Source organism: Apus apus, chromosome Z (assembly GCF_020740795.1).
Source record: "Apus apus isolate bApuApu2 chromosome Z, bApuApu2.pri.cur, whole genome shotgun sequence".
NCBI classification, from domain to species: Eukaryota; Metazoa; Chordata; class Aves; order Apodiformes; family Apodidae; genus Apus; species Apus apus.
Window position 1 is genome coordinate 71684424 of NC_067312.1, and position 25693 is coordinate 71710116.

At 38.5% G+C, this 25693-nt stretch overlaps 1 protein-coding gene across 1 annotated transcript in view; it reads left to right on the plus strand.

Annotated features, from left to right (window-relative positions):
• The window catches only part of VCAN (versican), a 104317-nt gene that overhangs the window by 74018 nt on the left and 4606 nt on the right, over window positions 1–25693 (plus strand). Inside the window, exons 9-12 of the mRNA XM_051643335.1 lie at window positions 1676–1789; window positions 9061–9219; window positions 9835–9917; window positions 24757–24901. Coding sequence (XP_051499295.1) covers window positions 1676–1789; window positions 9061–9219; window positions 9835–9917; window positions 24757–24901 — 501 coding nt within the window. The remainder of the gene's footprint in view (window positions 1–1675; window positions 1790–9060; window positions 9220–9834; window positions 9918–24756; window positions 24902–25693) is intronic.

Genomic DNA, 25693 nt, shown 5'->3' on the forward strand with positions numbered 1-25693 from the left:
AGGAAACTGCAAGCGGGTTGTAAATATGCATCTTTGGTATAAATCGGTATTTTAGTAACTCTTCCAATGGAGGACTTATTTGAATTACCTGTGACATCTATATTTACCTGCTATGACTGTGGGTTCCAGGAGACTTGCCAGTACAGTTCAGAATAACCAGATTTTCTGTCCGACCACCAAGCCAAAGTATGATAAAAGTGGTAGTTTGGCTATTTAGTGTAGAGCTGGTTTAGACTTTTGAAAAGTTGTAATTTTCCTTCCCTGATAAAAAACCATGGATTTGCTTGTCACACTGTTGCCTGCTAAATTTGAAAGAAAACAAACAAACAAATATGCAATGTGGCTAAAATGAGCTTGTTTCCTCCTGTGTACCTTGTGAGAAAAAACAAAACAAACCCACCCAGTATCAGTGCAGCATAGTTGCCAGGATTACTATGGGTTTTTTGTGTTCTGCAAGACAGTGTGTGATTAAAAAAAATAATTAGCCAGCGTTTTTTGCTGCTTTCCTAGCTCATGTTGATGCGTTTGTGAGTTCCCTAGGCCAGTGTTGCTAGCAAATACCATGTTTTACATGGTTTTACATGTTTTTTCTTTATCAAGGAATCTGAATTCAGGAATATTCTGCATATAAGGTGTAATGCCTTGACTTGAGATTCAGGGATATTCTCTATGAAGAAGATAAAAACACTGACTTGAGAGCTTTTCAAATGATTGGAACAAAGAAGACCTAGCCTAAAATTTGAATTGAAGCAGCTTTTCTTAAAAAAATATTTTTTAAATAGCCTTTCATGTGATGCAGCAGTTATTCCAAAGACTGCACACCTGTTTCTTGGTTTGTAGATATGTGTAGCTTCTTACATTTAAGTAGTCTGACACTAGCAGCAGTTGACTTTGGACAAATATGTTTGCAAAATATGCATTGAAGTTTAAGTTGTGATTGTTTATAAAGAGACATACTCGTTTATAACCTGTGCAAATACACACATAAAGTAATTCTGTTAAATGAATTAGTGGTCCAGTTTGGAAGGTGAAGACAAAGTATTTTAGCAGCCAGAAGAGTAGGGGAGAGAAAGGTTAGTTTATTCTAGAGCCATAGGCTCATCAGTAAACCTGATCACAACTATGAATGTTACTATCTGGCTGGTGTTTATTGAGATTGTCTTTTTGATGCTCTGTCCTTATCTTGATAAGATTAGACAAGCAAGAAATAAGAAACTGATAAGATGCTGAGGTGTGCTGCTTTGCTGACTGAAATTAGCAGTGTACTTAATGAGAATTTTTAGTGCCATGGTCACACATTCAAGTCAAATTTTCCACCAGTACGGAAAAATACCACACACTGCACAGTATCACTTCTTTCTCTGTTACACAATGAGGAACTGAAGGTCTAGTTTTTTGAAATTAACTCATGAGTCAGAGTGCAGGACATAAAATTATGGATTAGTAATGTCACATTTCCTGAGTGAACTGCTTTTTGGCTTGTGGATGAAGAGAAAGGAAGGTTGTGCATAGTGAAATCAGTTATCATGCAAGTAAACTAGTCATTTGAACCTTTTGCAACACTTCGTTCTTCTGGATTGATCTGATCCTATTAATAAGTATGGCTAAAGTTGAATAACATTTCCTTTCTAGGAGATGGGTGGATTATAAAAACATTTTTATCTTTATGTTGTAGATATTGATGAATGCCAGTCCAACCCATGCCGGAATGGAGCCACGTGTATAGATGGCCTCAATACCTTTACTTGCATGTGTCTGCCAAGCTATATAGGGGCTCTCTGTGAGCAAGGTAAGGTGTTTCCTTTAATCTATGGTGACTGAGGTAATCTGCTTCCATTTCAACGCCCTTCTGGCGTAACTAGGCAAAGCCTCGTAAAAATGAGATAATGGAAACAACTGTCAATATCTGTGGGAAATCATCACTGATAAGGACAGATTATATTTTTTTTAATATATTAGATTCCCATGATTTGTGGCTCAGCATTTTTTATTTTTATTTAAGGTTATGTCTGCAGCATCTTTTGCAGATGGTTAAGAGCAAACTCTCTCCATATGCAAACCTGGCTGGAAGTCACCTTATTGCTTTACCAAATACAAAATTACACACTGGGCAGGCAGTTTTCTGTGTAAATAACAACAGCTGTACAGTTTTCAAGTGGTTCCAAGGCAAGCTCAGCCTGCTTATATTAGCTTGCAAACTGTAGGGAAGACACATAATGAAGTTCTCTCACTACTGTAGTGATGCTTATACAATAATGAGCAGGAGCAGAGCTATTTATTGTCTGACCAAACAAGCTTCTGTTTTATAATATACAGTGTGAAAGACATATCAGAAACTATCACTTCAAACAAACATCACTGGAAAGTAAGAATAGTCTACTGAATATGCCAGATTATTTATCAGTCCACTGGGGACCACAGCCTTGACAACTTCATGCCAGAAATTTCAAATCTATTTGTTCTGTGATAATTTTACAAAGAGGAGGTGCAAGATCACAGAATCACAGATTTGTCATGGTTGGAAAGGACCTCTGAGATCCAACCGTCAATACAAAAAATATCAAAGCAAAAAACCCCAACAAATCACAAACACAACCCAAAACCACACACCCACACCCACTCCACCAAAAAGCACCCACAATAAAACTCTCCACAACCTCTGCCACTAGAGCATGCCCTGAAGTGCCACATCTACACGCTTCTTGAAAACCTCCAAGGATGGTGACTGAACCACCTCCCTGGGCAGCCTGTTCCAGTGCCTGACCACTCTTTCAGCATAGAAATTCTTCCTGATATCCAATCTGAACCTCCCCTGACACAACTTCAGGACATTTCCTCTGGTCCAATCATTATCCACTTGGGAGAAGAGGCCAACACCCACCTCCCTACAACCTCCTTTCATGTAGAGGGCAATGAGGTCTTCAATCATGATTACAAGGAGGTTGTAAAGAGCTTTCTAAACTGGACAACTGAAATCAGATTAAACATCTAAGTTTCTGGAATTGTTATAACATTACCTGCAAGAAATCCCACTGTATTTACAAGAAATATTTAGAGTGCAAGATGCTTACTAAATATGTGCATATGGGTGGAGGAAGAGGGTAGCGAAATCTGTTCTGTCTGTAAAATTAATAAAGACATTTCCATGGGAAGAAGATATTTCTTTTAAAGTGTACTTTCTAAAGCTTATGAAAATACTTTTTTTTTTCTTCAGCAGAATGGTTTTGGTTACATGTAAATGAACAAGACCTTTGCATTTATTTAAATAATACTGTGTATTTTCATGCTTTTTTCTCATCTTCAGGGAAAGGTAGTTTGAAAACTCTTCCAATCCAATTGATAGAGATTTGTTTGTTAGAGCTGAAAACTCTTACAGCTGACCAGGTCCAGTACTTTTCACTGTTTAACTTTTTCAGTAATCTGGCTAACCTTGTAATTTGAAAGGCCTTTCTGAATCTGTTCTCCAAAATTTAAAGTTGACAGTGCTTTCACAACAAAATAAATGTTCTCACTCCCTTCCTCCTTCCCTTTATTCCTGCAAGTCCTAGTAGTGAGTGGCTCTGAGTACTGTGGTAGCTTTAAGCTGCTTTTTATGACCAACCTGAGAGTGCATTTTAGGTGGTTAATGGGAACATTTCCTAGTTTGTCAATCAGAACCAGAGCCCTGCTCACTCAGCTTTGGAATTTAAATTTCCTCCACTTAAAGTCCTGCAGTGGTTTGGGACTTGGGAAAAGCATTTAGTGCCAAATTTCCACTCCACCAGACAAAATAAAACTGTGTTGGCGATTCAGACACAGTTGTCTGGCAAGCAGGCTTTATTACAAGGCACCAGTCCTGACCTCAGTAGATTTAAAGACCAGCCAGAACGACAGAATGAGTACCTTGGTGCCACAGGAAAGGTGGAGCTGAGCACACCAAGATTATATTTCATTGCTCTTTTTTTTTTTTTTTCCCCTTGCCTCCTCCCCTGCCCCCCAATATATACTATTCATTATAGAAAGCTTTGAAAAAAGTCAAGCTGAACGTCTGTCTTAGGCACACTGCTGAGTATCTGAAATGCCATGGAAGTGAATGGAAGCAGAGAGTGTGGAAATGAAGCTCGAAGTAGGAGACAACTCCACCATGTCCTGGTCCCATGACACTGGTGTAGAAAAAATGTGGAGCTCAGAATTTAACCCAAGTGCCCCCATAAGACTTTCCTAGACTAAGGGATCTTCACCTGTGTCAGCATTAGGAGGGAATGTGACCAGAGGACAGTACAGCTGCACATCAGGGAGCTCTGGCAGGTGGTAGAATTTAGAGCAGCCTTCAGGGTGATCTAAAGTAGGGTGAGGGAAGTCAATCCTGAGATTCAGTGAGCTGTAATTGGCTCCCTGACAGCTGTTTTTCTTGCCAGGTGGAAACAGTTCAGCAGACAATCTGAGTCCAGGGACTTCTTCCTAAAGAGAGCTAAAGTTGTCTGATGTTAGAAATACAGCAGCTGAGGTTGTTTCTTTTCTATACTAAATTGGTGGCTTGGTAAGCCAGCATCCCTTCTCATTCGTGTTAGATTAAAAATGAGAGGAGTAACTCTGCTAGATAATGCCTCCTTTTGCCCCCCCACATGCATCTTTTCAAAGTGCAGATGCATATTCTGCATGGTACTTGGTAACCTTTGAACATCACTTCTTAATATGCAGAAACAGCCCCAAATAGCTTTTTCAAAAGGTGACTGTAGGCTGCAGTAGGTCTTGATGCAAGTCTTAGACTGGGGAGCCAGTGGTCTGTCCATTGTCATCCCTCTCTGAAAGGCCTTTATGAGACCTCTTGACATCCAGATAAATGAGCCCAGGGCTCATTCCTAGGCTCAGATCCTTTCAATTTTTTTTGCCTGAAGCATTGCTTTGCAAGCTCCATGACTGGGGAAAGAGGAGAGGAAAGTTGTTTGATAACCTGTCTCACACTGTGCCCATGGAATCAACTGTGGAGAATGGTCCCCAGAACCAGTGGGGTCTATGAAAGTCTGTGACTATTTTTGCATTATCTGATCATCTGTAATTGTAGCGAGGAGTACCTTCATGAATAGTTACATAGGAAACAACAATAGAAATTTTAAATCTGAACCTGTTTCAAGAGTAAGTGTTCCTTATGCAAGCTGGATGAGCACCTGTTTAGGTTTTCCTCTTCCTTCCTTAGCTGGCTAGAGTTTCCATTTCTTTTTTTCCCTTTTGCTATTCTAATGGCTGTCTACCTGCTTTCAAGGAATGTGTTTGTGTTTAAAATTAAGGCTTGGCTTTCTCTGCTGCAAGATCTCCGCAGGCACACCTAGGCTAGCCTGATTACCAAATGCAGCTGCATGCATGGACCCGTGTGTCAAACTGGCACATATGTGTTTGTTATGGAACATTTCTTCTTGGGATAATACAACCACCTGTTGTCTTCCATGTTCTGAAAAAAACACAAATTTTAAAATAGTCATATCAAGAACAAGGTTTTCTTATAACCCAAGTTTATTGTTCATGTCTGTGATTATTCCAGTCTCATTTGCTTCACTTTGTTCCCAGGGCTTGGTATCTTGGGATGGAAATGTTTGAGAAGGGCTCAGTGCTAAGATAGTTTCTGAAAACAGATGGTCTCTAACCAATGTCTTTCAGCTGAGAAGGGATTATTTTGAATATTTACCAGAGAAATGGTTTCTCCTCAAGATGTGTGGGCTAATGGGCCTCAGGCTTTTGTTCATTAGCTAAAGGCAGTCACAGATAAAATTTATAGCTGAGTAAGACTCTCATTATGTTCTAGTACTTGTGTTACAGACTTTATTTTCTTTAAGCCTCTTATGGAATTTCTTTAAAGACAAGGAACCTGTTGTCAGCAGCTTATTGCAGCTGTTGAAAAAGCAGTACCTATCTATGTATTAAACCTACAGAGAACTTTTTTTTTAAAAAATGCAGTGTTTAGAGATTTTGTTATACAATTGCTGTTACAGAGAACAGAAGCTGTTTAAGTAATTCCTTGCACACATCACTGAAAATGCTGTAAATTGTCATAAAACTTAAGACTAGTCAGACAACTTTTAAAACACCATAAATATAGCAAGCACTGTTTCAGTCTTTCCATCACGTTCTGGAATAAGGTTACAGAAAGCTGTGATTACCTCCCTGGTTAAGTATACAATGAACATGCAGTATTGTATTCAGTAAGTGCTTGCACTTACTCAGCTCACAAGTGACTGGGTCAGAAAATTTACAACTACCTGCAATTAGATTTTACTGGTTCAGTAAAGGCATTAAAATCTTATAGCCAACTGGAGCCCTTACCTTTGTGTTACTCTTTCAGCTTTGTTAATGTAGTAAGATACGCATACTTTGGACAAAGCACTGCAGAGGGTAAAACTGTCTTCACATTTTTACTTGCTTGGTAACCTTGTGACTCTCCCTTTCTCCGTTCAGTTTCCCTCTCTTCTCATCAACCTTGCCTCCCAAAAAAAAAAAAAGTTAAATAAATCCTCTCTTTCCCTTCTAAAAATCCTAGATATTTTATAGCTATCAGCCCTATTATTTTCTGTCTTTGTAAATTTGGGCCACAGACAGGTGCAGAAGTTATTCAGCTTTACGCTTTTGGAAAATAATATGCCAGTTTGGATGGGAGGAGTTGTACGTGTACTATAGTGCATGCAATTCAACTAAGACTACCTGTGTTGCTATTTCACATTCTCTGACTTAAGAGAAATTTTCTTATTTCTGATTCATGCTTAGGCCATTGCATCTCATTGTTTGAATTCTTCTAGGTTTTTTGTGTTTTCCAGCCTCTTTGCTTCCCCCATGTGCCTTTCAGCAGGTCTTCTCTTAAGTTGTGCACTTCTTCCCCAGCAGAGGCCAAGGAAGGCTTGATTAGAACAGCCTGGAAATGCTCTCTGGCCACAGTTTTCTCAGTATGCAATACTGCTTTCTATCATCTGACTTCTTTCCTGTGGGATAAGGGAGTCCCTGAACAAGATGAATAATAAAATCTTAAGTGCCTCCACAGAGGACATAGCACTGTTAGTCAGCATCGTGTGGTTAAACAAATATTCTAAAAAGCCAAAGGCAGACTAAACTTTAAAATGGCCTAGATGCCAGAGATTAAAACTTTATCAGCAGCTTGAACCTCATACAGAATACAAAGAGGGAGAAGATAAAAACTAACAAGTTGGTAGTATAGATTACATTCCTTTTTCATAGCTGGGATTAGTCAAGGCACAGGTAGTATTTTACAGCTTAACTTGTTGAAAATAGAAGACAGATAATCAGTATAAGCTCTATTATGCCTTTGTAATTGATAGATCCATTCTATACTGATGACTTTGAGAAACCAATTTTGATACCAGACTTCTAAGACAATGACTGTGGTGTTATTAATGTTGCAAGGAGTTGTCAGAGAAACTCTGGTAAGACTCTGAAGTGATATGTTTGTACTTCTAAAGCCATTTATTCATAAATAAAGTCCAGATTTTATCTTGGGAGAGTTTAAAACTTTTTTTTTTTAAAAAGATGCTTTGGTGCTTCAAAATATGAGTGGCCTTTTCCTGCTATGAATTAAAAAACAGCCTTGTGCAGAAAAAAAAAAAAAAAGTGATTCTACAAATGTCTTTCAGGTGGTACCTGCTTAAACCTAGGAAATATAATAGTTACAGAATTTTCACTCTTATTTTGCTGGCATATTCTGTAATATTTGGCTTTTTCTATACTAGTGCAAAAAGAGACCCTTTGGTCAAAGCTTGTTATTGACTATTGAGTATATTGACTTACTGAAAATAAGTAATCCAATTTCATACCCAGAATGTATCTATACCTCTGGAAAGGCCAAACAGTTGCTTTAAGGCACAGTTTTGTTTGGGAACTGATAAAACTTGGTAGGAAGTGGCAAATTCCTGTTTGGTGGGTAGGGTGGGAAACGCCTGCAACCAAGGCCCTTCAGGGTGAGCCATCATGTACTTAGATAGCTGGAGCCACTGCAGTCAGAACAAGCTGTAATCTTGTGCTGAAATGTCCTTTATGATGCCATTTCGTATTCTGAAATGCAAAACAGTCTGAGTTTTCCCTATTCTTTATCCCATTCATCCCTGAAACTCTCTCTCAAGTTCTTCTCATCATCAAGCACTGCTCAGACACATGTTGGCATCATATTTGTTATGCCGATTTTATTCATACTGATTTTTGTCTGTGATCCACTCCTGCACTGTTGGTGCAAAAGCAAACTTTGAACTGGAACTTTGTTGTTTCTTGCCATCTATTCTGTTTGCAACTGCCTAACCTTGACAAAATAATTAATGTCAAGTCTACAGATTATTACTGTTTCAAGCTTCATTTTTATTTCTCTTAAGATGAAAGGATATACTGGCTGATATGAACTTCTGTCTGTTATGTGTTCTTATCAGTGCCATCCCTCATGTAAGTGCAGACAATGTGCATTTCATTACTTTGTATTTCAGCTTTGCAGCCTTCCTTAGAAACTGATGCCTAAAGTTTATTAAGTTAGACTTTGCCAAGAAAGATAGGTTTTGGAGGAAGATTTGGAGGAGTAAGTTCAGAAAGATAATTCTGCAGCTTTGCATCTGCAGACTGAACAGTCACAAGCACTTTCCTTCATATTATTTTCAGTTATCAGTTTCTTCCAAACCAAGGTAATTCAGTTTAGTCACTCAAAGAACCATTTGCCCTTGAAAGTAAAGATTCCCATTCCCATATACATACTCAGAAAACTAAGCTGCAGTCCATTCATCCAGAATTAAGGACTGAAGATGCCCTCCTCATATTGTTCAGATGCACCGCAATTTGATCAGTGGATTCTCACGAAGTTGCCAGTTGCAATTACCCTCCTTACATAAGTGATATTCTTGCAACTTGTACTGAAACTAGGTAGACAGAACTACGTGAAAATCTAATGAGGTCTCAAAGATGAGTGTGGTAGTTTGTATTTTTGCTGCTTAACGGGTTGGCATCTCCTTGAACCTTTGCTCTGCAGAAAATCCCCGCGCTTGCATGAAACATGGCTGTGTTTCACATCCATTGACAGAGATGTGATTTATTTGTTTGTCACAGACACGGAGACCTGTGATTATGGCTGGCACAAGTTCCAGGGACAGTGCTACAAATACTTTGCCCACCGGCGTACGTGGGACACGGCAGAAAGGGAGTGCCGTCTCCAGGGAGCACACTTGACAAGCATCTTGTCTCATGAGGAGCAGATCTTTGTGAACCGTATGTACTGTTAGCAAGTTCCCTGTCACTACTAAGTTGTTATTTGTGACACAGCAAATACTTCAGTTTTGAGGAATAGAACAAGAATTATTGTTTTGGCATTGGAAACTGATGAAATTTTTTTTTCTGGAGTCTAGATTTTTTGAGCCCCTGACATCAGTGACCAATCACCATATATTGTGTTAGGTAGACATACAGGAATAGTTACTCTATGTTGCATTGCACCGTTTAGATAACACTGGTCACAGCCTAACCAAAACTTGGAAAAAAATAAATTAAAATACTTGCTTTCATTATTTTAATCCTTTCTGTTTATTTATCTCCCCCTCATATGCACTCAGATAGGAAATTAATCTGTTTTCTTTAGGAGACACCATCAGGAGGGAAGAGACATAATTGTTTAAAACTGTTAGAAAAGAATCTGCATTTTTATAGACATCTCAAATCAAAATTAAAAAGCTGAACAGCAGCCTGTATATAGTTGTTCGCATAATGAGTAGAAGAATCTTAAGAATAGGATGTCTGATTCATTCTGTACAAATTCTTTATATTTTCTTTGGTGGAATCTCTTCCATTTATGGGAAGGTTAATAAAAATATCCTTCTGGTTCCTTAGGTATTGGTCATGACTACCAGTGGATTGGCCTCAATGACAAGATGTTTGAGCGTGATTTCCGCTGGACTGATGGTAGCCCTCTGGTAAGATGCCTTTGAAATGAAATCACTCCTTTATTTCGTTTTGTGGTGGCTTATCAAATTCCCACCAGGAAGGAGGGAAGCTGCATGAAAAAAATGCAGTCACTAAATATGCACCCAAGCAAGCAGTCAGCAAGGAAACAGCAGGAAAAAAATTCAGTTGTTATTGCAAATTTGCAAATTATTTGCATAATTGCAAAGTCCGCAAACTCTTATTTTGAGCTATCAACTTTTTTGTGGTTTAGTTCTAAAATTTATTCTTATTTCTTGTTACTGTATATGTGGGAGCTCTCGAAGCTTCCAAGCAGAAAAACTCAAAAAGTCTGTGACTGTAACTTAAGGGTGTCTTAGTGAGTTGGTTTGTGCTGTTCTGGTCTAACACAAGGACAGAGGTGGCAATGCTCCTCTTCCTTCTGAATATGCAACAGAATGCTTTTTTTGGATGAGGATATGCATTCAAGTTCTTGCATTCTCTGGGTCCATCAGAGTACACAGAGAACCCTGTCAAGTGTTGTTAGAGACTTTTCTAGTCTCTGTGGCAGTTTTACAGCTAGGATGGAGAAGCAGCCATCCTTGGGTGCTTCAGGAGGCCTGTGGCCAATAATCTGTCCAGAAGAGTTTAAGATGTTGTTGGTACATCTTATTGCCTTAAAACATGAAGGAAAACCAGCAGGAGGAGTGGGAGAACACTCTACTCACCTTTAACTAACCTAAAACAAATCACTGGTGGACAGAGGAAATGACTGAGCTCTTTCCAATTCAAAGCAATCTCTCTTGTACAAGGGACAGGTGATTCACTACTGTTTACCACCCACTGAAGAACATTACATTTTAAAAAAACCCACCAAACAACAAACTGGTTATGCTTATTACTTTCCTTTCCAGTTGTGAATACTTCTTAAAGCAGAAAGCATCTGGAGACATATGCACATGCTCACACATGCACACAATAATCATTGCTGCATACCATGTGGTTACAACTTACATAGAAAGACACCTGGGGCAAAGCAGGCTTCATTTATTACTATTTCTTGTAAAGAACCAGAGGTTTGAAGTCCTCTAAAATGACTTGTAAATAAGGCTTTTCTTGGGGAAACTACCACGTGTGTCAGGTGACAACACAGGGGGGAGAAGAAAAAGATGATGAAACTTTTTGTTCCTCGACTGATTGCTCAGCGCATCTTTGGGGGTACCATTGCACTCATTTGTGCTTGAAGCCAAAGAAGACTTGCAGGATGTAAGCAGAAGAGTTTCATTTCATCATTTTCTCTTGCCTATCCCCATGCATTTTTGGGAGCAAAAGATGGCCTGTGGCCATTCTACTCCTTCTATCTGCCAGCAGGGTTTCTTACACCTCGCTGACTCTCTGAGGGTGAATTAGGTTTGACTAGGGCTCAGGACTGGTCTAGGAGACTAGACTTCACTAAGGGATCTAAAGTTGGGGGAGTTAAATTTGGGCATAAATGTCCTGCCTGAAGGGGCAGCCATGTAACACTGAGAAGGGTAAAACAAGATACATGCTTATATATTCTAAAGGCAAACTTGGCATGTTGCTGAATCATAGACTCATAGAATGATAGGGGTTGGAAGGGACCTCTGGAGATCATCGAGTCCAACCCCCCTACCAGAGCAGGACAACCCCAGAATCTAGGGCAGGTCACACAGAAACACATCTAGACAGATCTTAAAAGTCTCCAGAGAAGGAGACTCCACAACCTCTCTGGGCAGCCTGTTCCAGTGCTCTGTAATCCTTACAGTAAAGAAGTTTTTCCTCATGTTGAGATGGAACTTCCTTTTCACTGTTTCAGTTTGTGTCCATTGCCCCTTGTGCTATCACAGACTGAAAAGAGACCAGTCCCTTCTTCTTGACACCCACCCTTCAGATATTTGTAAACAAATGATGAATTCAAGGAAATTAAAATTCAGGCTGAGATTCTATTTTTTAATCCAGGCTACCAGATGACTGTAGTATTACATTTTTACTTTACTTTTCAATTTTAAGAAATTAAGATATTCTAGGAACAGACTAAGACCATCTGTCCAACATATTTCTCTTCTGATTGATCTTTTTTCCATTGTATTTTTCTTTTCCTTATAACAACTTCCCTTTGTCTCTTCCTTCGGAAACAATTTAGGTGTCTCTTGAAATCATTTATGTTCATTGTTTCAATAGCTTTCCCCGATAACTTATTCCATATGGTTTCTGGATATCATGGTTCTGGGCAGCTTCCTCACTTGCTTTTTTTCCCTAGTTTTTAGCTTATTTTTCATACTTTCTAACCACTTTGATGGTTACAGTGATTTATTACTTCCCTAGTAATTCATAGGAACATAATTAAATGTAGGCATCAAATGTATTTCCCTGATGATATTTTTAAATTGCAATGAATTTGATTACTGTGTGGGTCAAAAAATGACATAATTTATGTATTTGCAGGTGAACAGTAGTGATTATAGTATTAAATTCACTAATATAATTTGTGATCATAAAAATCAGCATTACTACATCAACACTCAGGTTCTAACTTGAATTTCTGAGATTAGAGAAAGCTCTTGCATATAGCCAAAATCTAAATAGCCTTCTTGTACTTTACATATCAGAGTGCATACCTAGTTCAGCTGTTTCTAGCTTGGTTGCCCAGGTTCATGCTTTCTTCAAAATAATATTATCTATCTACAATTTTATTCAACACTTCTTGGCACAGGGGAAAATTTGTTAAGTTTGCTGAGGATTCCCCTGATATAAGAGTTTTCTTGGAGATACTACAAGAAAAGTCAGTCCAGCTTTCAGATAGACTGTGCATCTACAAGTGATGTACATTCATCTTTTTATTGTTACATGTCTGAATTTTCGCCAATAACAGCTTGATGTAATTTGAAAATTATGCTTACATGATTGCATTAGGTTCTGATGCTTGGTAGAACTTAAAAGAAAAAGCAAATGAACAACAGCAGCAACAACAGGACATGTTGTGGATAGTATTGTTGGCCCAGTGCTGCAGCTGACCCAGTAATGACCAGATGAAATAGCTGTGAAACATCTTAGTGACTTCTTATAATGAGTTTTCTTTCTTAACCAAAAATAGCCCTAGACCTGAGAATCATTAAACCACAGGCTCTGCCAGTGGAGATTGTGGAACAAGGTTTGAATTACTTTGATATGCGTTTTCTGTGGACATAAGGAAACACACAACTTAAATATTCAGTGTGTTGAAGGGAACTCTTTTGCCAGGTGTTGCCATGTATTTTATTAGCAATTTCTGGAAAAAGGATCAAATACCTTTGTTTTTTCTTTGCACCTGAGAGGTATTTCAACCAGTGAGTTCAATAGAAGGAAACCAGTCATTTTTTGACATTTTCAGCTCATGCCAAGTTGGGTTTTTCCAGATTTTTTAAACAGAAGCTAAGTGCCAGCCACCATTAAATACGATAATTGGACAAATCACACAAGTTTCTTAGTGAAAACTAACAAGCATATTTCCAAGTGCACATTGTTTCTAAACACAGTGAGCTGTTTAATACATGTGCTGATCTTAACTATTTTTTGTGGCCTTCATAACTATATACAGCTCTGTCACTTCCATTGGCTCTCAAAATAGAGGGCGCAGGGTGTGGGGCTAGGGATTGTTCTTTCAGAGCACACTGGAAAGTGTTCATGTGAGATGAGAGTGATAAACTCATCTTTGTCATTGGCCTAGTAATGTGAGAAAGCTTAAATTCTCAGATGAGGTTGTGGAAATTTCTCTTACCTCATGAATCAGTGGATGATAATTTTGCCAATCAAATAAGTAAGGGACATTCAGTTTTCTGTGCACTGTCCAAATGAGATCAGTTCATGCCCCTTCAGTCTGTTTTTTAAGGCATGAGTGACAATGTGACCAAGATTTTTTAAAAGTAAGCATATAGAATTAAAGCTCTTACTGGAAAACTTACTCTGAATCTAGAGTACACTTTACATGCTAACAGCCTTGCTGAAAACAAGTACAATTATTTAGGTACCAAGTAGTGGGCTAACAATAGTGTGCCACTTCTGGTAACTTGACATTCTTATTTTTTTAACCCTTATGGAATATAGTGGCTCTAGCTGTTGATCAAAAGCAGCAGCAGTAAAAAAAGCCCCTCTACTCCTATGCATGTTTTTCATGTATCAACTGGAATTCATGTTTAACTTGCAAATATAATGCCAGTAAGCAAGTCTTGGAATAAATGAAGAGTGATCTTGTAAATACATGTTCTGATTCTGAAGAGTTCCTCAAGGAAAATGTTGGTGTCTTGAATAATGAAGCAAATACCATCATATTAAGTGAGAAAGCAAGTAACATTATTTAAAAAATTTTGTTCACCATGACAATTGTCCATAGTGTATTGAGTCTGCCTGTTTTCCATAACATGAACTTTTAAGACAAGGAACAAAATAGAAATAGGCACATGCCTAAATTATAGTATTGTAGGCTGCTCCTACAGAGAGGCTTTTAGATCTGCCTCACCCAAGTGTTTGAGGCATAGTGGTCTGTGTGGTTTTAGAGGATTTTGGCAGGTTTATTTCTTAATTGTAATGTGGTTTTTAATTTAAAAGTGCTCAGCAGCTTCCTGCCTTTCAGGTAAGATGGCATAATCTTACACAATTAATTGGGTTGTGTAGATAAAGTCTCACCATCTCCTGGTAAAAGTTGCCTTTTTAACATGCTGGACACACTACATCCCAAATACAGACTGGGCCTGAAAAGTAAAAAATAACATTAATTAAATAGTTGGGTTGTACCCCTTATGTCCTAAAGTTTAATTGTCAGTTCAGGCAGTACTTTTCTATAAAAAAATTACTTTCCAGGGAGCTGATACTTCATTATACTGCATTTGATTGGCCAGGCCAATTTACTTGTCTTTCTTTGCAATTTCTTTAAAAAACAAATTGGTAGTTTCTTGGCTCAGGGCAGAGCACGTCTTCAAAAAGTGTCCCCTTAGCTTAGGCTACCTTGTGCAATATGCAGAATAAAAGAAGCTACAATTATACTAAACTGGAATCCATTGCTGGCCACCCATATTAAAATAATTTGTTCTGATTTGCTGCTGTATGGCAGGAAGCAACCTTTTCTCATCTACTGTGTGTTCCTGCTCACTCTCTCTTTTTTTTTTTTTTTTTTTTTTCTGGAAAGAATAAATTTTCTGTGTTTCTGGTAGTTGGGAGAGGTGGATTTGTGTGCCGGAGTTGATGAAAAACACTTTGGCAGCAGCAACTGTTCCCTCTTCATACCAAGGGAAAAGAGTTGATCGCAGCTGTGTTAGTACCATTTTAAAAGTAAATACTGTTTCAGGAAACCTAGATCCTCACTTGTAGTGCAGTTCAGTCAGAGTTGAAGATTAGGTGCCGCTGCCACAAGTATGGGCTTGGAATACCAGCAACATCCAAGATCACTTGGACCACTAGGAAGGGAATTTGCAAGCTGCAAACTTTGGCATTTCTGCCTGGTCCCTAGCTTCAGATAATTTGTCTCAAAGGTGAAGGCAGTGAAAGCAGGTACTGTAGTGTATTCAGAGAACTCACAGCACCCCAACATTTTTAGTGCTTCATTATTCATTACTTTCTGTAAATCAAGGCAATTTCTGCTCAAGGCTTGTAATCAGGTTTGATTACATTGACAGAAGCAAGAGGCAGAAGAAAGTAATACAGTATTATAAAGAACATATTTTGCTAGCTCTGCCTTTCTTCTATTAAAGTGTACTTATATTGCTGTTTTGGTGGCATTCAGTGTGGGAAAGCATTAGTTTTCCTCTGATTTACTTTCTGCATAGAAATGAAAATGGCTATACATGAGACTTTGTTTACATGTAAAAATTACAGAATCAAAATTATTCTTGCACTTTTCTATAGACCTTTCTCTCAGCATTTCTCTGATAGCGAACAATTCTTTAAGGCTGAATCTTGTGCAGCCTTCATCTCACAATTATCATAAAAAGCTCTAAGCAGTAGGAACAAACACATTTGGGAAAATCATAGTGATAAAAGGAAAGAAAGCAAAGCCTAAATACCCACACAGCTATGTGAAAAGAGGAATTTGTCCATGCCTACTGGGATCTTTGTATACTTTAAATTTGATGTAATACAAGCTACAAAATAACAAAACTTACATCATCAGTGGAGACATGTAATAATTGGCTTGATCAAAGGAAGAGTGAACACAATGTGACATTTCAAAATATCTTAGGGAAATTGAATTTAAATAATTCACTTAGTTCTGTGAATAGTAACTTTTACAGCTGTAAAGCGCACCCATCCAAATAGAAAAAATCTGGTGTTGCTTTTGGCAGCTTCTCCATTGTATTTGGATTGCTGGCGTTTCACTGTTAAGGACCTGTGTGAGCAGGCACAGCCTTAAAGGAGTCCTTTGGAGCTATTCATGTTATGGATTAAGCACATATAGCTACTTGGGGTTGTGCCTTGGGCCTCCGTCTCACAAGGGGAGTTATTCATATCCTTTGGAAAATGCTGTTGATAATTAGTGCTTTGTAGGGCGGTGAGCTCACTCCCATTACATAAGATTAGTGCTGTAATAAGGAGCTGGCTAGTGTCTGTGGCCAGATTGTCTGTCACTTGGAGAATGCTGCCAGCTAGGAAAGTAATGGGGCATATTGCCACTTTTAAAACTGTCCAGAGACTCTGTGTTGGTTTTTCTTCCCTTTGGCATAGCAGAGTTTATGCTTTGTGTTTTGCAATGCTGGACCTCAGGCTGTCAGTCTTAGGTAGCTACATTTAAAGGAGGAAAAAAAAAAAAAAAAGCCAAATCCAAAAAACACAAAACAACACAGAAGTTTAATTCTGGCAAAAACAAAGCCCACTCTTTTGCTTCCTTTATTGGTCAGTGAATTAAGAGTGCTTTAACTTGAGAAATCTGTAACTGCACCCCTCTCAAAAAGAGTAACTTTATTGAACACAAAAACCTTCAAAAGGCATGGAGTATTGGAGGGAAGGAGCCTGCCTTGGAGGGTTAAATAAAGCAAACAAACTAAAAAGTACTGTAGTCAGCTGCAAACAAAAAGCTCATTGTGCCCATGTCCCATAGGATCCTTGGAGAGGGAGATTTTAAATCTACCAAATGTTTTGGTTTTGAGCTGCAGTCAGTCATTACAGCCTCTTTTTAAGATGCTCATTTGACCTGCATATAAAAGGAGGAGAACTATATAATGTTATTAATGACAGGTATATTTTTAGTTCAGTATGTCACAGGCAGTAAGGAAGGCCTTTTGGACAAAGTCCTTTTTTGTCTCTTTTTTACCAGGGGGGTCAGCAGTTACTTCAGAGCCTCGTTATGGTTAGCTCTGGGCTAAAACACTTGGACGGCTTCAGACCTGCAGCAATTGTTGACATATATGACAAAGTGCAGGATTTTCCTCTTTTCAGTGGCTCTCCTAGTAGTTGTGAGCAAAGAGAGTTAAGTCACAGCCCATGCAATCTTGTGGATAATATATAATTATGTTAGTGTGACTCCTGAGGAACATGTAATACACCAATCAACATTAAGCACCCTACCATACTTTTCTTGCACAGTAAAACACATGCTTGTAAGTAAGAGAATTTCACCAGCTCTTTGCCACTCACTTTTCTGTCCCTGCACAAAAGTGACTTCTGAAAGCCCAGCACACGTAGTATATACCCCCAACACTGTGCTCTACAGTCTGTGAAAGATATGGTGAAAGTTATTACTCTAAGAGGTGGCACAGAGCAGATAAAAGTCAAGGGAGTTGTGTCCAATGACTTAAATCAGCTTTCAAAGAGTTAATAAAAGAGATATATTTTATGCATAATTATTATATTGGAACCACTCAATGTCGGCATCTAAGCTCAGTAGTGGGTAGACATTGCCATCTAGTGGGAGTTTCTTGCCATGCTTAGTGGTTTCTGCTGCTCATGGAGAAGTTGTACTACAGCAGTTTTTAAAAATGTCAAAGAGCTAGTTATCTGCTCCACCTCACCATCAGCTCCCCCCAAAATACAGTCTTTTTATGTTTCAGATTTATCAGCTAGCTTTTTTTACTCGTTTTATTTGTATTCCTTAGATTTCTTTCCCAAACTATTTATTTCTTGCATCTATCCTACTGCTTATTCAGTCTATAATCAGTGCTTGTGGATATTCATGTATATACATGAGTGTATGTTATTCAGAGACCTTTTTTTTTTTTTTTTTTGCAGGCTTTTGCACAATAAATCAAAGACTTTTTCAATGCATCCCACTGCTCTGTTACAAAAAAAACCCTTTTCAAGTGAAATCTTTTGCAAAGGTCCTTAGCATAGCTCCTTCTGGGTATTTGTCTTGCTTACAGTGTGACTCTGTAATGGGGAGTGTTGGTCGCCCGCCTGATCCAAATCCTGCCATTTTCCCAAATCCCATACAAATAAAGCAGATTATTACAGATTAAGGGCTTGAGGGAAGCGATTGAACTCTGACCTAAAAAATATCAGGATCATGACATGTGATATTTGCCTGTACTTATAGATAAGTTTAAATATAGCAGTTGTCTTCAAATTGACTAGAATTTCTCCCAGCAAAGATTTACCCACACACTTACCTTGCTCCCTCCTTTAGCAAGTTAATTTAGCATGTGTCTGAATTGTGAGTGTGACCTACGCTGTAAAGTTCAGGGCACCACCTATGTCTTTAAAGCAAGGTGTATGCTTAAGCACACACTGAATGGAGTTCTTAATCTTGTGAATGCTCTTGGTAAGTTCCGTCAGACTGCTCACATTCGTAAAATTAAACAGAAAAATCCTTTGCAGGACTGGGGTGAAATTAAGTGAAAAAGAGCCTATGCTATAAGGTACTTTCTTGTCTTTCCCAATGTGTAAATACATTTAAATACTAGGTGAACTTTATGGAAGTATTTCAGACGTTGCCAGATCTTCACAGTAATTGTTGATTTTTTTCCTGTCGAAGGGAAATGCAATCCTTTTCCAGCTTCCCATGAGCATCTCATGTAAGAGAATCAAGGCTGTGTAACAGCATGAGCCACAAAGGTTTTCTGAACTGATCCATATACTCATTGTAACCTTGTGCTGATCTTATTGTCATTCAGCCAACCTATCAAACTGAGTAATTGGCAGGACTTATTAAAAGTGAGAGGTAATTTTTAGTTAAGCTATCCAATTATAACAGAACCTCCACAGCAAAGGACTTGTTGAGGGGCTTTCCTGATAAAGATTTATAAGAATTTGTCTGCTACTGTGTAAAAAGTGTGTTCTTGTTCTTAGCATAGTTATGAGGGGGAAAAGGACAATAACCAGTATTGTTAAGTGATAAATGCCAGGCAAGAATTGTTGCTTCACTTTAAGATGAAATGGCTCAGGGAGCTTGCAGTGACCCAGTCCCTACATCTTTTCTTGTTTTGTTGGTTTTTGGTGGGGTTTTTTGTTTGTTTGTTTGTTTTGGGGTTGGTTTTGTTTTTTTAATTTGCCTCATTACTCTTGCATTAAGAAATAGTCAGATAGGAAAGCAGCCAGAATAAAATAAAATAAAAATCACATTGGAAATTACAAGTGCCAAAAAGTGCCAAGACAAATTTGTTCCTTAAACTTATTTAAACATGCTGAAAACTTACTTGCTTTTCCCAGGTGGAAAAGCATTAACCCTGTAAATCTAAGTAGATGTAACTTATTTCCTAGTTCTAGTAAAGACTTTTGGCCTTTACACAATAGGGAGGTCAAGCAGTAAACTTTTGTTTGCAAAGTAGTTGATTTCGTTGTGCTTCATTAAACACACTGCTTGCTGACCATTTTGGAATGCAAAATCCAAGCGATTGATGGCAGCCACTTGGTGTGACTTTTGGAGATAAAGGAATGAGGGAAATTTCCAAGTGAGTGTCACAAAGGTGAGATACTGCTTAATTGTATATTCACCTTGGCAGTGCAAACATCTGAAAGAGCTGAGTGGATTACTCATGAATAAGGAAATTAGTCCCTCAAGTAAGACTCATTATCTGAAAATTTAAATAACAAATCTCCCATGAGATAGGATCTTGTTCATGATGGGAAGGCTATGCTCATTCGGTTTATTTAGGAGACACCTGAATGAGAAAAAGTGGTGACCAACTAATAAAGTTAGCAGCTTTACAGCTCTTGCTATAATCCCAGCTTTCTTAATTTATGTGAAAAGTCAGCCTGTCACCCAACTGGCAGATAATGACTGTGAGTTAATTCAATGCCATATAAGGAAATCCTTCCCAAAAAATGTGGATCTTAATAAAATGTCTTCATGGTCTCTTTTAAGCATCATACCCAGGCTCCTCCTGTGAGGCAAGAGAATACATTGTCACTGTTTTACAGGCAGAGAATCAGCCAGCCAAGTGCATTGTCTGCTGCCACGTAGGAAGCCTGAAGAACTGAGCCCCATCTCAGCTGCAGCTCTAACCCACAGAACATCCATCCTCTTTCTGCAGAAAGATATCCAGTGTTCTTTAGCAGAGAAAGCTAGAACAAGTAAATCCAATGTGTCAGGCTAGATCCTGCAGTTACCTGATTATGCAGAAACCTCAGGTTTTTTATTAAAAAACCCAAGCATCTTGCCATCATGGATGTGAAGAGCATTGCAGAGTGGCTGGTGCAGTGGTATCTGCCTGAGCCTGAGGTGTCTGTTTCCAGCCTTCACTTCCCTGCATTGCTTTGAACTTCCCTCTGCATAACCACCTCAGCAAACCACATTTTGTAGCTGGAGGAGAAGTGTGGTGGACCAGGCCTCCTTTCAAGTACATTTTGACTCATGTACATAACTAAGATTACATGTCCTAAAATGTACAGTCTGGAAGTGCTTTGCATTTAATCCAGGGGAATACCTTACATTTTTTATGGTAATGTTGCTTAAAAACCAGGGTAGTAACAGTATTTAGGTCCCTCTGTGTGATCACCCCGTGTAAGTACTTCTGCTGAGGACTAAAAGGGTTGTAGCAGCTTTTCTTCCATGTGTTAACTTAGAATTTTAATCTATTGAGGTTTTCAGCAACGTAAGTAGTATTTTCTGTATGATAGAGCTAAGAGTGTTGCTGCAAGTGTCGACTGAAGCTTGGGTGTTGACAAAAGGATGTCTTGAGCTTTATCAATTCAAGCACAGTGCTCCTTAGTGCAATTTCATTGGCCTGCTGAGACAATAACAGTTTATATGAAGATATAGCTTAGTAGCAGCATGGCTGGAAAAATGCCAGCAGTTTTTGGCTCATCTGTGAATATGGCTGCTCTTTTTTTGCATGTGATCATAAATACCAAACAAACCTGAATGGTACATGATACCTAAGAATGAAGTTTGGTTGGGTTTTTTTTGGTTTTTTTTTTTGTTTTTTCCTTTTTGTACAAAACACTTTTATAAAAGAGAATAGTACGTTGAAATAGAAGGATCTTAAATGACATTGCCACTTCAAAAAGGGCATCTTGTTCTGTATGGTCTGAGCAGTGTTTCCCAACACAATAATTATGACCTAATATCTCAGATGCTTACTGCACTTACTGCAAAGTTGAGGGAGTCTTTACGCTTAGCACACTTGATATGAGAGATTGTAAGGGATGCCTTTGAAAACGAACAGTACAAATCAGTATGTGAGTAATGGGATTAGGTTCTTTCCCATCATTTTTTTGCTGCTGTAGGTTTGCTGGAGATAGTGCAGTCACTCCTCATGCTAGTGGAAGTAAAAACCAGAATCATGCTTATGTTAATACAAAATTGTAATCCATAAGAGGGAGGAAAAATATTAGTTTATTTGTCTAGCAATTTATTCCACTCAAACTGTGAGAATCTTTTTGTATCATTATCCCATTATCAGTGGCTAAATAAGGAACTGAAAATCTACAGAAGAGCTGGGTGGGGACCTAAGAAAGCAATTCAGCAGTCTGGAACTTCCTCTGCTAAGCAATTCTGGCACTAAACCGAAGCAAAATCAGTTATTCAGCCAAAATAAATCTGTGCAATGACGATATCAGATGTGAGGTAACAGCAAGTCACACTGGAGGATATCAGACATTCTTGTGTAAACCACAGGGCCTAGATATATGTAATCCTTTGCTATTACACTGCAGCCCTGCCAGCAAAGCAGACACAAATTTCAGAGTCATTATGGCAAGGCAAGCAAGAGCATATGGAGTCTATGTGCTTAGGGTGGGAGTTGGCAAGCTGCTGAGCACCTTCAGCTCACACGCCCCCAATAGCCATTAAATATCCTTCATTCCCACACTCTGATCCCTGTGGAAGAAAGCAGCTCTATAGTATCATTTCCACAAGAAACAGCTGCAAGGCTCATTGAAGTCTTTGCTGCCAGGATGTCACTGATCAAACTTTTCTACCACTAACCTTGCTGTTTTCTTTAATTTTTCTGTGTCCTTATGTCTGGTCATATTTTTAAAAGCAGTCGGGTAGTCATAGTATAAGAAGTTACTGCCCATCATCCAAGCAGTGTAACCAGCCAGGTGTCCACTCCTGACTTACATTAGCAAACCCTGCTTTTCAGTTGTGCTGGGTAGTAAGACACTCTGAGGTGAAAGCGAGAGGTGATCACTTCTTTCTGCTTGCCCCACCTCTGCAACACTCAGGCAGCCTTCCCAGCAGCACAGTTGAAGCCTGCAACAGTTTTCCTTCAATGCCTTGTGCCCCCACTAAGAGGAGCTGGAGCAGGTATCTGGGGCAGTACCATTGACAAGCCTAAGCCTTTGGTGTGCACGCACCAGCTATCCCTGCCTGGTCTAGCAAGCAGTAGCTTGCTACGTTGTAGTAGCACGAGATTTTCTGATCAAGATTCCTGCATCCTTAACTGTCTTTGCTGTTAAAAGGTGCTAGATCTTTGTTTCACTGGTCCTTCCAAAATAACCTTTTAGAAAACAGATCTTGGAGCACTCCTAAGATACAGTAATACACCCCATGTATGGGCATATTTCTTCCTACCTGTTTTCCTTCTCGCTGGCTCAGATATGCACTCAGAGCTTGCTTTTCTTTTTTTGCACCAGGTGTTTCAGGAATCCCACACTGCAGATCCAGTTTGACTCATATGTATGGTATTTGGCTACTGTGCCTGCAAAACTCAAACTCTAATATATAAGCTAACTTGAAATGCTGAATTATGGACTCAAGTAAATGAGTTAGTGTGTATTGTAGTTTAGGACTGTTAAACACTGAAATGTAGAGATGGAATAAAGTTCGTTCCATGTAAAAGCAGGGTTATTTTATTAGAGGTAATAAATTCAGTGCAGAGCAAATTTATTTAGACCCTGATTCCTAAATTGCTTGGATAATTAAACCTTGTGATGGGTAAGATCACGTGGTAGGAAAAGGTTAAGTATTTAAACTCAGTTTTTTCATAGTTTGAATCATTGTAATGTAAATACTACTTGTGTGGGGTATGTTAACTCTGTTTCTAAATGAATAGTGAATAGTGGTTATTTCATAAAGTTAAGAAAATAGAAAGCTAAACTTTTATTATATTTATATGGGCCAGTGCTAGAGAGAAAGATGTAAGCACTGAGGAGAATATAAGCACTGCAGAAACTGTAATTTTGACCATACAAGGGGCTAGCTGCCTGGTTAATGTCTGGCATTTATGTGAATTCCAGTTCTTTCAGATATCTATTTTTATCCTTCATTAAATTCTTCTTGGAGTGACACAACAGAAATCCCAAAGCTAAGAATAATTTCCCAAATCTTTTCCCTCTTTTCTTTAAATAACGTTATGCAAATCTCCAATTACTATGCTTCATTTGGGATCAAGATGAAATAAGAAGTGGGATAAAGATTAACCCACCTCTGCTGACTGCTGGAACACTAGGCTATATGTCCCCTAGCAAGGACTACTGCATAGTTTCCACTGGTGTGCCACTCCCTTTGTTTCTATTTTTCCTGCTTATTGATTGAAAAAACAGACTGAATCCTCCCTAATTTTAATCTGAAAATGACATTGTCTGATAATGAGCTTAGCCATGCCTGAAAGAGTGCATTCTGTGGTGGAACAAATGTGGATTTAGCCCATGTGTAGAACCATGCACAGTCTGCCAGCAGCCAGCATCCACAGCTCTGGGACACATCTTTGGGTGGGTGCAGGGCTAAGAAACCATTATATTTTTTTATGCTAAAGATAGTTTTCAGCCTCTTAATTTATTATTATTTTTTTTTTAATCACATATCAACAGTCAGGTTTCTACTTCTAAAACTAGTGTGCCAGTTTCTTGTGCTATGCATATATATTCATAGATGTGTGGTGTTAGTTCTTCTACAGTGGGCAGAATCTGGATCATCATTTCTAAAGCTGAAAGGCTGCTGTATATGCTCAGTCTGCCACCTAGACCTTTTTAATGGAAATAGCCATCTGCAATGATCTGGGAGCAAATTCTGACACCTTTACTTATATTACATCTAATTCTGCACGTCATCCCATTGAATGACTTCATTTAATGAGGTCAGAAAATAAATTGAGTCTGAGAAGCTAGCCTGTAATTTGCCATTTAGTAGACGTGGACTAACGAGGGTTATGGACTATTTACTGCATTTCCTGGCATTCCACTTAATGTCTGTCTATGTAGGAAACAGTGTATTTCAACACACTTAAGATCAGGTTTTGCTTGCATTGAATTGTGTCACTTTGTTTTGTTCACCTGACATCAGTTTACACTAAGCGAGAAGTTAGATCAGAATATTTTTTCTCACTGAGATAATCTGTTAATAGAGTGGGAGGACATTGTAAATCTAGCTTTGTTTAGTTCATGCTGAACAGCCTGAATCAAACAATTGCACTTCACCAAAGGTAATATTGTAGGTTCTTCTGTAAAATGGAATGTAAATATACTCCCCCAATGGGAATAATGGGTTTTGTTCCTCTTTTTTTGCAGCAATATGAGAACTGGCGACCAAACCAGCCAGACAGCTTCTTTTCTGCTGGAGAAGACTGTGTTGTTATAATATGGCATGAGAATGGGCAGTGGAATGATGTACCATGCAATTATCACCTTACCTATACCTGCAAGAAAGGAACAGGTACCAGCTTTCCAGTACCAATAGCATAATTCTCTGAATTCCAATTTTATAAAGTTAAAAGGACAAATTATATTTAATTTCTGTTGATAGTACAATGAGCCCTCAACCTATTTAGCCTCCCAAAGTCATTCTTCCAGCATATACACATATTACATCTTTTCTTGAGTCAGGCACAAAAGTGTACACAATTGAAACTTGGTTAACATCAGGCAAATTTCTTCTAGGTACAGAGCTCAGCAAAATAACCATTCACATACTTGGCAGGCTGCTTTACTTGTATATCAAATATTACCAGCTCTTCTTTCCTGGGATGGCATTAAGTTGGACTGTATGGGCAGCAGAATATTGGTGGGCAGTCAGAGCTGGAAGCTGATTACTAATATGTGTATATATGTATTATATATATATATGTATATATACATATATAATGTATATATATATAATATCAATATATATACACACAAAGCTTTTCAGCTTCCGTTAAGCATACTTTTCACCTTTCAAGTACTGCTGACCTTTGTCTTCCTCTTTTCCAAAGCTGTCTAAATCTATGGCAGTACTGGAATCTGAAAAGCACATTTGGTGTATACAGTTAGAGCTGATCCTTACGGGAAACCTGACTGTTACCAGGAGCTGTTCAGCAATACTTGAGGAATTGCCTCTGCCTCTGCAGACTGGGAAAGTAAAGAAGCGGCCAAAATCTTGTGTGTTCTCCATTGTTCCCAATTACCATTTAGAACTTTTTGTTAACATGTCCTCTGGCCCTTGACAGATCCATCAGTTTAAAGTGAT